The sequence below is a fragment of the Anastrepha obliqua genome, chromosome 2 (assembly GCF_027943255.1).
Source record: "Anastrepha obliqua isolate idAnaObli1 chromosome 2, idAnaObli1_1.0, whole genome shotgun sequence".
Classification (NCBI taxonomy): Eukaryota; Metazoa; Arthropoda; class Insecta; order Diptera; family Tephritidae; genus Anastrepha; species Anastrepha obliqua.
Window position 1 is genome coordinate 98,847,442 of NC_072893.1, and position 17,049 is coordinate 98,864,490.

Below are 17,049 nucleotides of genomic sequence, written 5' to 3' on the forward strand. Positions count from 1 at the left end.
CCCATCTTTCTGGCAATTCACGGATTCCCTTTGTGAAAAATTCGGTCGGTTTTGCCGCAATCCACGAATCGATCCATTTTTTGACTTCATCGTAATTACGGAAGTGCTGGTCAGCCAGGCCATGTTGCATCGATCGGAAGAGATAGTAATCGGATGGCGCAAGGTCTGGACTATACGGCGGGTGGGGTAGGACATCCCATTTGAGCGTTTCTAAGTATGTTTTGACCACTTGTGCAACATGTGGCCGAGCATTGTCATGTTGCAAAATAACTTTGTCGTGTCTATCGGCGTATTGCGGCCGTTTTTCTCGCAGTGCTCGGCTCAAACGCATCAATTGTCGTCGGTAGACATCCCCCGTAATCGTTTCATTCGGTTTCAGTAGCTCATAATACACAACACCCAGCTGGTCCCACCAGATACACAGCATAACCTTCAGGCCATGAATATTCTGCGCCGACGTCGATGTTGAAGCATGGCCAGGGTATCCATACGTTGCCCGACGTTTTGGATTGTCGTAATGGACCCACTTTTCATCGCCAGTCACAATTCGATGCAAAAAACCCTTTCTTTTGTGCCGTTGAAGCAGTTGTTCGCATGCCATAAAACGGCGTTCAACGTCTCTTGGCTTCAATTCATACGGCACCCAATGGCCTACCTTTCGGATCATTCCCATGGCTTTTAAACGTTTGGAAATGGTTGATTGATCAACTCCCAAAGTTTTTGCAACCTCTTCTTGCGTTTGAGCCGGATCTTGATTGAGCAATTCCTCCAATTCGGTATCCATGAACTTTGGCGGCGCACCCTCGCGTTCTTCGTCTTCCAAGCCAAAATCACCACTTTTAAAGCGTGCAAACCACTTCTGGCACGTTCGCTCAGCTAGAGCATGCTCACCATAAACTTCCACCAAGATACGATGACTTTCGGCTGCTTTTTTCTTCATATTAAAATAATGAAGAAGAAATCCCCGCAAAAACACATTATTTGGCACGAAATTCGACATTTCAAGTGTGGTAAAAATATTGTTGTTTACGCTTCAAATAAAAAACTTATACTGACGTTTGTGCCTTACGACAGTAGCTCTCCAATGAATGTTTGGAAATGTGGATCGATGGAATAATAATCAAGTTACGCCATCTGTTGTAAAACCGCAAGGAACTTATTCATAGTCCTATTAAAAAGTATCTGCCGTTAGGTGTCGGCTTAAAACTGTAGGCCCCTCCATTTGTGGAACAACATCAAGACGCACACCATAAATAGGAGGAGGAGCTCGGCCAAACACCCAAACAGGGTGTACGCGCCAATTATATATATGTGTATATATATCCATAAATCGATATAAAATTAAATTTTAGGAAGCTGAAGTCGTTAGCTATAATACAAATATGTTAAATTCAGAAATATGTTAAAATGGGTCAGACTCAGGTGCTCAACGGAGGGTTAAAATGAGAGTGCCTTTAAGTAACAACATCTTTTAAAGTGTACGATTAGCGTTAAATTAAATATGAGTGCAATATTAAATGAGAGTGGAAAACTACAATAAATATAAATATGAGTGTGCTAAGCATATATGTAATTCGCTAATGGGCATAAGTAGATATATATTTTGGAAATGTAAAATTAATAAGTGTTTTTACAAATTCTAAACAAATGATAATAACATAACATTTTCAAAACTTACCAAACAAAAATATAAAATGCACGTAACGACTAGTGCTAGTCCTCCACATGTCTTTATTGCCAGCGAAATAATGAAAGTACCAAATAACACCGGCAAATTATTTGCTGTAGGTTCTAATCTTAGTAAACACCTAAAGTATTATATCAATATTAAATCAAATCGAATTGAGTAAATTTTTGTTACCAATTAAACATTCTCGAAAGTCCATTCGCATTAACAATTGTTAAAATCCAAATTAAGGAAACAGCAAGTATTGATGATACGATAGCAGTACTGTGAATAATTATAACCAAATAAAAAGAAAGTCCGCGAACTGTGTCGATGCTTTCATTTCGCGTTAGTAGTTTACCGAGGATACGACAACCTTTAAAGAACAAAAATATTATTAGTTTGATACGTTTAATGTGTCACTAAAATAAGGTTCGGCTTAATGTTAGCGGGCTCATATGCAGCTCCAATAAATTTATGATATATAATATTTCATTACATTGTCCAAGAGTTAAAAAATAAAAGCGAGCACATGATCCTGAAAATACATCATTATTGTTATTATTATGCTTAAAGCTGAAATTATTATTATAGTTTGATTAAGAGCCGATTATGTGGCGCATAGTGCTAAAGTTAATGATTTCCACTTATTTCTATCAGTTGCGTTTTCCCTCTATTTTGTGCTGGTAAGATCGTTGCGGGATATTTCGTCATGCAGACGCCCGCAGTGTCCTGAAGAACAAGAAACGGCGAGGTTCATAAATGGGCGAAATATGCTTGAGAAAGCATTTGGTGAAAACATAAGCGAGTCAAAGCTTATCCCACATATGTGCGAAAACGAAGAAAACTGGAACAGAATGACAATAACAGACGATTGAGTCATAATATACTCACAACGGCCTCCTGACGTACTACCTACTTAACGGTGAAGTTCGGGGAGGACATACCGTAGGGCATGAGGGGGGGTTTAGTTGGGTTAAAGTCCCACACCACAGCTTCGGCGATAGGCTTTTGATGCTTCCCCTCCTCAACACAAAAAAGAAACAAGGTCCTCTTGATCCTCTTGATCTACCCCTCCGTCTTTACCCTTGTGGGTTCCACTCCAAAGCCATCGTTGGTATTTTTTGGGCTTGTTTTCTGAGGGTGTGTCCAATCCATGCCCACTTCCTGCTAGGAATTTCGACACCAATTGTAACTGCAATTTAGCGTTCAAGCGCGTAATATTGTGAGGAGGCATCGATTTACAAACGTTTGCAATTGGTAGGGATTCACCGATTTGATGTTAGAATTAAAAATAAGTATTTTCGAAAGGTTGTTGCATTTCATTATTTTGTTCAATCTTAAAGGAAACAATATGGTCAATTCATGAATACGCGGCACGCCAACCAGCTTGTTCATTCCGGAGTGTTTTTTCAACCTTATCTTTTATACGGTTAGGCAAGACTATGCAGAAGACTTTCAATGTTGAGCTAAGCATAATTTCCCTCCAGTTACTGTAATCAGTTGGAGATATTTTGATTAGTATGCCCTGTAACCAATCAGAAGGATACTCCTCGATTTCCCAGGCGTCAGCATTTTTACTGTGGGTCAGAGTTTCCAAATTTTGATCATAAAAATATTTTTACTAACTGTGACAATTGTTAAAAACCGATTTCTGGAATATAATATCAGGAGAATTTATTTGTGGCACATTTTAATCACTGGCTTCCGTTTTAGGTCAATTTGATACCTTTTTTAAAAGGAGCTCGACATCTATTTCAAATAATTAGAACATTTGACATTTTGGGTTTTTTCTTTCGAATTCGATGCTCTTTATTTTTTGAAATTTTAAGAAGATCGATGTTTGAAACTTGCTTTTTAGTAGATTATTTAAATTATGCATTGGTACTGAATATAAAATAGAGTGTTGGCGGTCAGGAGTAGTAACAAGCACAAGCACCAGAAGCAATGCAGAGACCAGCTACCGCTGTTCACTTAGCATAGCAAAATTTTGCTGTGGATAAATGTATTTTTACGAGATCCACTTTCTAGACATAGAGGGGGCGTTTGATAATGACACTTTTGACAGTATGTGTAGCTCTGCTAGTTGACACGGCGTAGACCGGGCGCTAGTTAATTGGATTCGTTCGATGCTGGCCCAAAGAATCGTCACGGTGCGAGCAGAGGAAGATCTGCTAGTGCCATCCGGGATTAATAGAGGTTGCCCCCAAGGCAGTGTGCTGTCTCTATTGCTCTGGTGCATGGCGATCGATCCTCTGCTCACCACCTTAAACGATTCGGGAGTCTACGCACAAGTATATGCAGACGATGTTGCCTGTTTGTTAACGGGCCCTTCGGTTATGAATATGTGTAGAAAAGTGCAGAAAACTCTGGATATGGTTGACACTTGGTGCCATGCAAATGGGCCATCGGCAAACCCCACCAAAATTGGTATTGTCCTCTTTACCAGAAGGAGGAAGCTTGATGAACTCGTTCTGCCTAAGCTAAAAGGAGTCACAATCCACCTATCCAAAGAAACCAAATTTCTTGGAGTAATCCTCGATGGTTAACTTCTTTGGAAGCCACACGTTGAAACAAATACATCCAAAGCACTGACAGCTTTCTGGCATTGCAAAGATGTCTTTGGAAAAGGTGGGGTCTTTCTTCTAGCAAGGTCCCATGGATCTGTCTAGTGAACAGCATATCACCCACCCCTTACGTCACAGAAGAAACTCCTTGCAGCAACCTTGCTCCAAATGATTCTCCTCAGGACTGGAATTGAATCCATCCCTGAGCCAAAAGTATTGCTGCATCTGCCATAAACGGCGCCACCCGAACTCCACCTCGGTTAGGTGCAATAAATGCAACGGGTGGAGCCACCTTAAGACCTGTTCAGGCCTTAAGACCCATAGGGAGTGGTCCACACGGTATGTGGCCACGTGTTGCTCCCGCCAGCAGGCGCCTGATGCCTCCACGGCTACTACTCCCCCTGAGAGGCCAACACCACCAACCGCCACCACAACCCACACTTCCACGGTAAGGAGCCTATCAGAGCAACACAACTCCCCCAACAGCAATTGGCAGAGCTAATAAACCATTCGACATTCAGCACAGTGAACGACGACGCCCCCACCAGGGTAGTGGGCAATTGCAGCAGCTCGCCTGATCTAACAATAGCTAGCGCAGGTCTGATAAATAGCATTACGTGGCGACCTATGCTATCGCTTGCATCAGACCACTTTCCCATTATCGTCTCGATTGACAGATTTGCCGACTTCGATTCCGCGAACCACCGGTCCTATTTTAACTTTAAAAAAGCTAATTGGGCCGGCTTCACGGAATTCGCTGAAGACACCTTCGCCGCTCTTCCCATCCCCACCGATGTGCGCGCAGGCGAACGCGCATTCCGCAAGGTGCTCACAGCTATTGCGGCCCGCTTCATTCCTGCTGGAAGGTTCAAGGACATTCGTCCTCATTTCCCAGCCAAGGCAGCCAGCTGCGCCAGGTCGATCCCGGAGATCCTCGCATACGAGATCTCAATTTGGAGATCCGACAGCTGGTAGATCAACATAAGCGGACTAAATGCGTTGAGCACTTGAAGACCTGTAACCTCACCTCTGGGGGTGAATAAACTCTGGTCCACCGTTAGATCCCTGTCAAACTCGACGAAACACAATGAGAAGGTGGCTATCACCTTCAACGGTTGCACTTCGTCGGACCCGAAGGGATGCGCGAGCTACTTTAGCCGACTTTTTATACTGCATCCTCCGGCCGACAGAACCAAACGTCGTGCCACCAGAAGGCTGCACAAATTGACGAACGACAGTGCGCCACTTGCTTTCTCCAGTGATGAGGTTCAGGGGGGCATCAATAAATCCAAAACATCAAAAGCCATTGGCCCTAACGGACTAAACGCGCTAATGCTGATGCACCTGGGAAACCCGCCAGCCAAGGGGAATCTTATCGTCCGATAACTCTCATTTCCCCAGTAGTGAAGACACTTGAAGCCCTTCTACTCCCACTCTTCAACCTTTGACAGTTTGCTCTCCTTCTCAGCGCACACAACCGCAATTGCCACTAAAGTCCAAAATCGCAACAAGGTCCTCAAATCGCTTGCCGGCAGCACTTGGTACTTGACATGCCAAAATACTGCCATTCGGACAGCGACCGGTTGCCTCCTGATGTCTCCTATTCAACACCTTCACAACGAGACACAAATGCTCCCAGTAATGCAGCAAAACAAACTGCTCAGCAAGCAGTTCCTGCTGGGATGTTACCGCAGGTTTCACCGCCGCCTCCCAGGCACGTCGGGAGACACCTCTTAAACTATGCCGACGAAATCCAAGACAAAACTGACCGAAATTTACTCGACCAGACAGTGTTTAGACAGTCAATAAACGACATTCACCGGAGACCGTCACAACCTCTTAAGCTCCCGTCCAGTGAATGCCGTAATCGGAGTCCATCCACCACCTATTGCAGATGAAGAGCTCCAGCTGCCCCACGAGACACGTGTAACACTGGCACAATTACGTTCTGGATACTGAAGCAGGTTAAACTCCTACTTATCCGGAATCGACCCCGACATACCAAGCATATGTCCGGCATATGAAGGCACCCCGCACGACACTAACCACCTTTTCACATGCCCCTCTAAAACCGACTCGTCTAACACCTCTCTCCCTCTGGACCCAACCCGTCGAAACAGCATGTTTCCTGGGCCTACCTTTAGATGAGCTAGACGAAGACGACCGGTGATATGCCATACACTGGCAGGGCTTCTATTACTGTTAACAAACAAAACAAACAAACAAACCAGAAAACGTTGGAAAATACATACGCGCGCTACGACAGTTTGTTATATACTTTGTGATGCGACATTATTCCGTTTAAGTTACTGACAGTATTTGGTGGCAAATCCACTCACCCACCACAAATTCAACACCGAATTTTAGCGCTTTTAAATGGTAACTACAGTACACGTCCCAAGATCCAATATTTCCCTTACCTTGCCCTACTTACGTGTGCTTGGTTGTTACCCTGAGGATGCTTCAACGCAATCAGATGTTGTTAGCTACTGGAGACGTCTACAAAATAATTTTTTCTGGCCTCTTTCTTTGTATAAGTATAATTATGCTCAATCCACACAACACTTCATGGCTGTAGGCCTTTCCATATATAGCGGTGTCAAAAAAATTTTAGTCAAACACTGAACAACCAACTATACTTTTGTTTTTCGCCAAATATACCATAAGCTGTTTTATAAACATCATTCATCTGACAAACTTTCATTGGCATCAAAAATGTCGCACTTACCAGTAATAATGTATAGCGAAGAATATTGAAAGAAGCCATAGAAAGGTTGAAACCCTCGTGATTCGTGTGATTCGCATCCGAAGTGCCATATTTGATTCTTTAGTATAATTAGCATGACAGCTGTCAGATGCGACGGTATCCATTGATAAAACTGTTGCACGACTTTTGACATTGTACCGGCAACGGAAAATTTATAACTGCAAAATAAAATAAAAAACGATATTATCTATAATTAGAAATCGGCAATTTGTTATATATATATATATATGTATATATACAGTCACTCACAGCTTATTTGATACAGATATGATTTTTTTGTAGTGTTCCATATTTCATATTATTTTGCGAAAATGGAAAAACAGAGTATGCAGATTTCTTATTTATTTTATTATTATTTATTTTTTTAATTTCATTTTTCAAACTAAAATAAAAAAGTGTCGACTCATTTCATTGAAATGCATAAAAACAAAAACATACAGAGTATTCAAAAGAAAAAACTGATCGCATCGTGCAGCAACTTCTTGATGCCTGTTGGAAAAGTATGTATGCTTCATTTCTCTGAAATGGACTTTGGAACCAGGTCTAATTGGAAAAGAGCTAAACTTTAAAGTGATGCTCTTCCAATGCTTATCGAAGTTTTAAATATTTGGAATGAGCCTGTAAAACCCGATTCACCATTCTCGATTCTCGACGCTTGTACTCAGACTGATTAATACCCGTTTTGTTCTGTAAAATTGAAGTACGTAAAAATCTATTTTGATTTAGAACAAACTCTGATTGCCAGAATGCAACTCTTGAAAAAGTTAGCTCAATGCACGAGCGGTGGAATCATTAGAACTATAACGTCAGCTGAATTTTCACAGAAAAGCAAATTAGAAAATTAGAGAATAATGGGAGAAGGCATCAATGGATATGGAGCGATATTGCATCGACAATAGGTTATGCAGGCTGGCCCTAAGGCTCAACCATTTTTGCAACAAAGGTTCCCTTCCCAAGCGAGTCCACCTTTTACAAATGCTGTCGGATATATGTACATATGTATCATCCGATAGCTCAAATTAAGGGCACGCAGAAATATTCTATTAAATGAAGATGTGAAGCTTTTTTTCAAAGCCGAAGGCTCTTTTGGTTTAAACAATTGTTTAAATACTATATATGGCCAAAAGTAGTTTTTTCACAGGCAAGCAACTTTTTGTTTTTAAATAGTTTTTAATTATAACATATACAACTTGTAGATAAATTGTAGATAATTGAATAATATACAATATTAATTATATATGTAGATAAATTGAATAATATACAATATTATTACAATATTATTAAATTGTGATATTTGATATTACATAACTTTTCAGATAACCTCGTCAACGCATCCTGCTGTGATTTTGATTATAAAATGCAATAGAAGTAGTTTTCCTCTATAGAGTGTTCACCATAGTGTTCACCTAAGTCATTTTATTTATCAGCACAGTTTTGATCAAAAAAATTTATTTGCATAAAATGCAAACAAATTTTAAATGATTATACACAAAAAATAAAATAAAAATATTATTAAAAATTCAACTAGTTCCAAGTTTAGTTGTCACTGAATACATAACCTTTTATTATTGAATCATGCATATGTATGTATGTTGTAGTAGTAGTTGCCATTTTCAGTGGCAACTTATACCTTTGACACATACATATATACATAACAGTTAAAAGTTCTTTACAAGGCAATTATAAGACAGGTGGAGAGATAGAACACTTTTGCAATTCTAGCGCAAAAGTCTTAAAAAAACCCTCTCAGTTACTATTCGTAGAGAAAAGCTGTTTTGACAGAAAAAATTCCGTTATAAAAGGAAGTGTATACGCAATATTTGATCGCTGTTATCGAAGGGTTCCAATTCTGCCAAGAGGGTATAGCACACAAATTTTGGCAACAGATAATTTTTGTTTTAATACCTCATCCATTGCAGTTTCAGCAAACGCCTTCTACACAACCACGGCGTTTTCTGACGTATATTTATTATATAAGTACAAATTATTTTTTTTGCTTCACTTTTCAATGTTATTTTGCTTATTAGCTTTTTCATTCATTCTTTATTAGCATTCATTCTTACCAAAAACATAAAAAGCAATTGCATCGACATTTGTGTCTGCTTCTGCAGCTTTTGTTTTGAATAAGCAGAATAATAATAAATACATGAAATGTTTTTGTTCAAATGAATAAATTTAACTGTGTTCAAGTTCTAAGTTTTAGTTTTGCTATAATTTTATATAAACCTTAGGAGCATGGTGGGAAGCCAGGTTCCCACCTTCTTTTTTCTCAACTTTTCTCTACAGATTTGATATTTATGAAAATGGGACCGAGAAAATTTATTTATATGATAATCTATATATCAAAGAATGTAACTGAAACTAAGAAAATTGTTTTGCGTGAATTTATAAACAATTACAGATAAACAAATTGAAAAAATCGTCTATTTTCAGGAAAAAATTCATTTTTCAACAAAGTACATAATGTATAAAGATGGGACATGATACTATAAGGTTTTTGGGATTGCTGATTACGAATCTGAGGTCAGATTTGAGAAATTCAATATGGCGGACATATTTTTTGAAAAATTGTTGGATACTCACCAAGTTTGATATTAGGGAGTTTTTGGGGTCGCTGATTACGAATTTTGGGCCAGATTTGAAAAATTCAAAATGGCGGATACAAAATGGCGGACATATTTTTTGAAAACTTGTTGGATACCAAAAACTCCCTAATATCAAACTTGGTGAGTATCCAACAATTTTTCAAAAAATATGTCCGCCATTTTGTATCCGCCATATTGAATTTCTCAAATCTGACTCAAGGTTCGTAATCAGCGACCCCAAAAACCCCCTAATGTCAAATTTGGTAAGTTTCCAAAAATTTTTTCAAAAAATAGGTCCGCCATTTTGTATCCGCCATATTGAATTTCTCAAATCTGACCTCAGATTCGTAATCAGCGACCCCTGAAACCCTTAAAATTACATGCAATCATAAAAGCGGTTGGTAAGTAAAATGTGTGCTTCAAAGGGTTAATTCAGTTTAATATCTCATTTTTAAAGCTCCACAAATTTTCCTTAATTCAGTGTTTGGTGCCCTGTGGCGTTTAAGACCGCTGATATGTAATACATATAAATATATTATATATACATAGCCGTGCGTTACTACCATTCGAAGTGATGGAAAAATAAAAATAACTGCATAATATTTTCTTGAACTTCCTTATAGTGTATATAAACGTGCACACGAACTAGTGGTAGTATTAAATTATAAGTTTTTTGCTTCAAGTTCCGTTACGTTTGAACATTGGTTGAAACTTCTTGAAGGAAATAGTTCTATGAGACAAGTACTTTCGTTATGATTCCATTTCTTGTTGTGGCAATTGCGTAATATTTTTATACACATTTCACAATTTAAAAGATTCTTTAAACTAAGTTGAGTAGTTTCCATTAGCAAATAAATAGTTTTCATGCAGGGAAAATAACTTTTTAGGATACTATGCCAAGAGGAGCACAACTATGCACTGAGAAGCGCGCTAGTATTACAGCTATAACTATAGCGTAAAGTAAAAATTTAAATAAAAATACGATCCAGAACTCTTTGAAAAATCCTGATGGATATGCAAAAATTAAAAGAACTGGTCCGAAGTCTAAAATTGGCAACAGTTGTAACAGAGATAAGACGGATAGCTAGCCACGTTCCCACGTCGTAACCGGAACGGCCCGAATTTATATCCGGCCAAGGACTATCACTACAGCAGCATTCCCTGTACACGTATGGGGAATGTTTATGCTGCTACAACAACAACAACAACGATTGACAATACCCCAATTTGTTTAACTTCGCATAAGGTGAACGCAGCAATGCTCCAATCCACAGCGCTAAGTGAACAAAGGAGTTTTTCCGAGTCGAACAATATTCCTGATCTCGAATAGCCCGCAGTTGGTCCAGACCTAAATCCAATAGAGAACCTCTAGAACATTATTGGCAAGAAAGTTTAAAAAAGCCGGGCGCAAGTTTATTAGCCTATTGCACCTTAAAAAAAGCTATTCAATAGGAATATGCAAAAATTGTCTTAGTGTTCTTCGGTCACTCATGAATTCGATGTCTCGACGACATACCAGTCGGTTACAATAAATAACGGAGGGCATACAAGCTATTAAATATTAGTTTATAGTTTGAAGAAAACCTTAGGTTTAATATTAGTTTTGTCCCTTATACCTATACCTATTTCCTCGTAAATTTTTACAATGAAGGCTGAAATAAATCCTTATTCTTACTTTTGTTTTCTTCCCTTATTCCGAAACGTAAACAAATTTAACATCCGATTATTTTATTACAAAGGACAACATTTTTATTCAGTATCCCATATCGCTTAGTGCACATATTCAGTGTACAAGCTTTAATTAATTGAGCTATACCGCTCACCAAGTTCATTCCTTTTTTCATATAATTTTTTTTATTAAAGAGTCGCAATCTTAATTAAAGTTAAAATTGTACGTACCTTATATGATATCGACAGGATGAATCCAAAAATATTTCTAATGAAATAGGATTCCTTGATGAATTATAGCCAATCGGGCTGGAGACAGGAACATTTACATAAAAGAAATCAGCTGATGGGTCTCTGTTTCAAAAATTCGCTTAAAATTAATTACCACAACAATTATGCTTATATAGTATATAACTTACAGAAGGGTTTGATATTTAGTAAATCCTGGGGCCCAGGGTATGCACATTTTAATGATAATGGGTTTCAGATCACCCATACAAGTTAATGGCTCTACTCTCAATTCAATAGTTGGATATGTTTCTTCCAGACCTATACAATTGCAATATAAGAAATTTATACTTTTAATGTTATTTTCTAAATAAAGAAGTGAAAATGTACTTTTAAGTCAGTCTTGTTTGCTTTCTGAGTAACGTAATCTTCATATTTTCTGTTAAATTTAAATCAACAATATCTCAACGCCAATTGTTTGTTTTCGCTATTCGTCTTTGACATAGTCTCCAACACAAATTGATAAATATTATAAACACATTGCATTATGAGCTTCAAAAACATTTTATCTATTGATAAGTACAGGGTGGGCCAAATAAGACCTACTAATGTTAAACACAAATAACTTTTGCAATAATCATTTCTTTTGGTTAATTGTTTTTATATATTGAATATATTTTATGGAAATTTAGTATGGCATATTACATCAGACAAATGTCAACCATTTTTCTCGATACAAAGATTGGCTCTTTTTAACCCGTTTTCCATTACACCACATAATGTTTCTGGTATAAGGCTCAGTATTTCGTCTCGAATATTTTGCTTCAGCTGTCTAATAGTCTCTGCTTTATTAAGATACACTTTGTCTTTTAAATATTCCCATAAAAAGAAGTCGGGCGCAGTAAAATCTGGCGAACGAGGTGGCCAAGGGAAATCTGAATTTTTGGAAATCAGACGTTCGCTACAAATTTCACGCAGCAGGCCCATAATTTGCCTAGCAGTATGCGGAGTTGCTCCATCTTGTTGAAACCACAAATTAGGATACCGCTCCGCCATTCTGGCGTTTCATCCTCATTTTCGAAGAAATATGGACCGATGACTCTAGTGGCCATAACATACATTTAGATGGGTGCAACTGATGTTGGTGTGTTGCCCTTGGATTTTCAGAGCCCCACAATCTACAGTTTTGTTTGTTGACATAACCATTTAAATGGAAATGCCCTTCGTCCGACATCAAAACATTATTTGCCGATATTTACGCTGCGTTAAAACAACTAATCGTTGACAAGAATAGAAAAACTCGATAATTTTAAGGCGTTGTGTTGTACTGTAGGGTTCCATAATAAATTTCCAACAATTCAATTATAACCTACAAAAGGAGAACAATATAGGGTGGGCCATGTAAAATTCGCTTTTTGAATCGGCTATAAAAAAAAACTAATCAATATTTTTTCAAACTTTTGTTTTTATTTTGAAGATTGAACATTATCATTTATGAATGAAAAATAATATCGTTCAAATGACTGCCACGACTGGCTTTACAGTAGGCCATTCGATCAACCCAATTTTTAAGCACATTTTCGATTGTTTGGGCTCCAATTTCCTGAGTGGCAACTTCGATTTCGTAATTTAAAGCATCAATCGTCTCTGGATGGTTCGCATAGCATTTGTCCTTAACGGCTCCCCACAAAAAATAGTCCAACGGGCTTAAACCGATGTGAAAATGAGCTTCATCAGAAAAGATGATTTTTCGGTAAAAATGCTCATCTTCGGTCAAACGATTTTCTGCTCATTGAACGAACCGAAAACGCATTGGATGGTCATTAGGCTTCAGTTCTTGCACCAATTGAACTTTGTAAGCCTTCATACCGAGGTCTTTATGCAAAATTCTCCTCAAAGAAGTGCGTGAAATGTTCAATTCTTGAGAACGATGACGAGTTGAGGTTGTTGGATGTTCACGCACATTTGCGGCTACAGCAGTAATGTGCTTATCCATTAACGATCCACTTTCACGAACACGATTAACAAATTGACCCACAAACCGTCTTGTTGGCAAATCTTTTTTTCGGAATTTTTTTTTTCAAATTTCTCACAGTTTGAGTAGAAGACTGACCACTTTGGAAATAGGTTTTCAATATTTCCCAATTTTGTTCAAGCGTATAGCGTCCCTTTTCGTAAATGCCAAACCTTTAAGTAAATTATGGACACATTTGACATGTCATTTGTGTTACCATTCTCAAAAATATAGGTGGTTCAAAAAGCAAACGCTATATGACCCACCCTGTAAATATGTCAAAAAATAAAAAAGTTATTTGTGCCTAACATTAGTAGGTCTTATTTGGCCCACCCTGTACAACTCGCATTTTCTGCCCCTTGTCTTCTTTTTCCATTAGCTTAAATTTTGTATCCTCACAATTAACGTTTTTCTCTCTCATACTTTAAATGTATCCATCTTAGAAAAAAAGTTTTGGATTTAAAATGTAAATGTATATTGTTACCTTACTTATATTGTTGGATATTAATAAATAAATAAATTGAAGACAAGACATTCAGTTTCGAATAGATATCTCGGAATGTCAGCGTTTAGCTCGTACTTTTCGCTTTTCAGCCTTTTTCCCATTGCTACATATACAATATCCAAGTTTGTTCCTGAAGTTTATGATGCAATTTTCAGCGAATTTAAAAATAATTATCTATGGGTACAGTATTTCCATATATGTACATTATATTCTATCAAAGCATGTGAAAATGATCGCATAATCAAGATCATATGTTCTGTATTAACAATTTTTAGTGACAAAAAATTACAATTATAAAGCAACAAGCTTTGAGGAGCATGGAAATCTGATACTTGGAACACGTGAAAACGGTGTCTCAACCGTTGGAAATCCAACAGAATAAATTCTTACACAACGCAGCGAAGGATATCCGTCAAGAGTAGGAAAACTATTTTGTGGGATGTGAACAATCCTTTTTAGTTTTTACTTTGACATTTCTCCCTACATTCGTAAAAATAATTATCTATAACACAGAAAGCACAGGGTTTTATGTATAAAAGAATGGTAATAATCTAGGATTATTTTATAATCTCAGATTTCGCGAGAGAAATTTTGTATGGGTAATCTGGAGCACAGGGCGGCCGCCGTAGTCGAATGGGTTGGTGCGTGATTACCATTCGGAGTTCACAGAGAGAACGTTGGTTCGAATCTCGATGAAACACCAAAATTAAGAAAAACATTTTTCTAATAGCGGTCGCCCCTCGGCAAGCAATGGCAAACCTCCGAGTGTATTTCTGCCATGAATAAAGCTCCTCATAAAAATATCTGCCGTTCGGAGTCGGCTTGAAACCGTAGGTCCCTCCATTTGTGGAACAACATGAAGACGCACACCACAAATATGAGGAGGAGCTCGGCCAAACACCCAAAAAGGGTGTGCGCGCCAATTATATATATATATATAATCTGGAGCACAGGGGCCAATACTGGCACTCCTCATGCAAAATAAGTTGTTTTCGAGATGGTTATTCTATGTTATTAGTTATCAATGTTTAAATTTAAAAATCCTTTTCGATTTGTTAAAAACAAAAAAAAAAAAAACAAAAAAAAAAAGAAACACCACGAAAGCAATACAAAAAACAATATGCAGTGCGGATACTGGTTTCTGCACAGAAATGTTTGTTGTTACGAAAAAATTATATTTTAAACATTTACCTTGTATAAAGATTTTGAAATATAATGTGCCTTGGACGCTTTCATTTACCAAACTCGTTTTTTGAAGAGTCGACCAACGGGGTACTTTAAGATAAATTTGCCTCTCCTTAGGATTATGTATATCTATGCTGTAAAACGTCTGCAATATATAAGGAAAGTGATTGAAAAATTAAAATGCATTTAAAAAGTTAATGTTCAAGTTACTAAGTGAGCGCATTCGTTAGTTTCGCATTAATGATTGAAATAATAATAAAAAGAAAAATTAAGTGTAATATTTGTAATAATAATTTGTGTAAAAATTAATAATAATAATAGACAAGCTCCGCAACTACTGTAGTGACTCGAGAAATAGGGTGCGTTTATCTTTGAGCTCCGAGCTCAAAGCTTTACACTTTGGTGTGGCGTTTATGTTGGAGGTGCGATAAAAGCGTAGATCCCAGCACTATTTTCAACGTAAGGAAAATGAGCCAAATCGAAAAAAATGAGTGACAGAGAAAAATAAATATGATTGCTTCCTTTCAGTAGAATTTATCATTTAGCTAAAAATACACAGGTATCTCGCAACTTTCCTGCACACCTCAACCTTATTAATGACTGCCCGTTAAATTAAAAATCGATGTGATTAAAACAACAAAATACTAATCATAAATAACCCGACAATTTTAGGGGCTGATTTCAATAGTTTGATCTTCTTTTATCACACACAACCGCAATCGTAATTAAAGTACAGATCCGTATCAACGTCCTTAAGTTGCTAGCTGATAGCGCTTGAAACAGAGACATCAGTCAGTGGACGATAGCTACCCATAAACGGAAGACAAGCAATTAACACGTTACCATCACCACCTACCGCGTACGAAGATCTCCAATTGCGTCGTGAGAGATCCATGCAACACTTACACAATTATGCTAAGGAAACTTCAGCAGACAAAATTCCTACTTATTAAGATGGGCAAATATATAGCAGTTAAGTTAAGAAGTTCCGACGGGTTCTTAATACCAGTGTGATGTACCATAATGGTTTTAACGCTATTAATATATACATCATTGGTAGCTGAATGTACGTAAAATACCGTCTTTAGATCATGTGATCCTGACTTACACCTGATCTTTATTTTACTTCCGATTTCATCTACACACTTGAGTTATATATAGTACATAATTCATAAACACAATTATAAAAATTCTTACCGGCGCCCGAGTTGCATGGACGAATAAACCAATATGGCTCCAGTTGGCATATGTATTTCTTAAATTGTTAATATCAAGTATTGCCACAGAACGCAGTTGATTTTTAGGCGATGGTAATGTTTGAAAATGGTGAGAAAGCGAAATTCCATCCTTACTAAAAAAATCATAATCTCTAGTTAATAAAATAAATATGAAAAACACTACCTGTTTACCAGAACATGTTTTCATTTCTTGTTGACTTTACCGAACATCCAAACAAGAAGTCGCCATGATCCAGGTGAAGTACATTAACATATAACTTCTGAAATTAAACAAAAACACAAATTAACTTAATGAAATCATGGAAATATATCTGGAACAATAATGTATTTGGTATCAATTATAAATCATCATTATAAATTAGAGTAAGAATAAAACTAAATCAGCATTACTAAAAACATAATAAAGCGAAGAGCAAGAGAAAAGAAACAAGATTCAAATCATGATTGGTGCAGTAACTGCCCAACAGTTGTTTTTTCCTGGTGCTACCTGGCTCTACAATTTAGAGTCTAAGTATACATATATATATTATATATAATTGGCGCGTACACCCTTTGCGTCTTGATGTTGACAATGGAGACAATGGACAATGGAGGCACCTACAGTTTCAAGCCGACTCCGAACGGCA

The 17,049-nt window shown here is 37.5% G+C and overlaps 1 protein-coding gene across 3 annotated transcripts in view; it reads right to left on the reverse strand.

Annotated features, from left to right (window-relative positions):
• Nucleotides 1-17,049, reverse strand: part of LOC129238002 (GPI inositol-deacylase) — a 70,530-nt gene that overhangs the window by 22,211 nt on the left and 31,270 nt on the right. For 2 of the 3 annotated variants that reach the window (XM_054873027.1, XM_054873029.1), the window contains 8 exons: nucleotides 16,595-16,683; nucleotides 16,383-16,536; nucleotides 15,192-15,330; nucleotides 11,673-11,802; nucleotides 11,485-11,607; nucleotides 6,962-7,158; nucleotides 1,862-2,042; nucleotides 1,679-1,808 (listed from right to left, as the gene is read on the reverse strand). In XM_054873027.1, the coding sequence (XP_054729002.1) occupies nucleotides 1,679-1,808; nucleotides 1,862-2,042; nucleotides 6,962-7,158; nucleotides 11,485-11,607; nucleotides 11,673-11,802; nucleotides 15,192-15,330; nucleotides 16,383-16,536; nucleotides 16,595-16,683 (1,143 nt within the window). The remainder of the gene's footprint in view (nucleotides 1-1,678; nucleotides 1,809-1,861; nucleotides 2,043-6,961; nucleotides 7,159-11,484; nucleotides 11,608-11,672; nucleotides 11,803-15,191; nucleotides 15,331-16,382; nucleotides 16,537-16,594; nucleotides 16,684-17,049) is intronic. The other variant, XM_054873028.1, reaches the window with a different exon arrangement.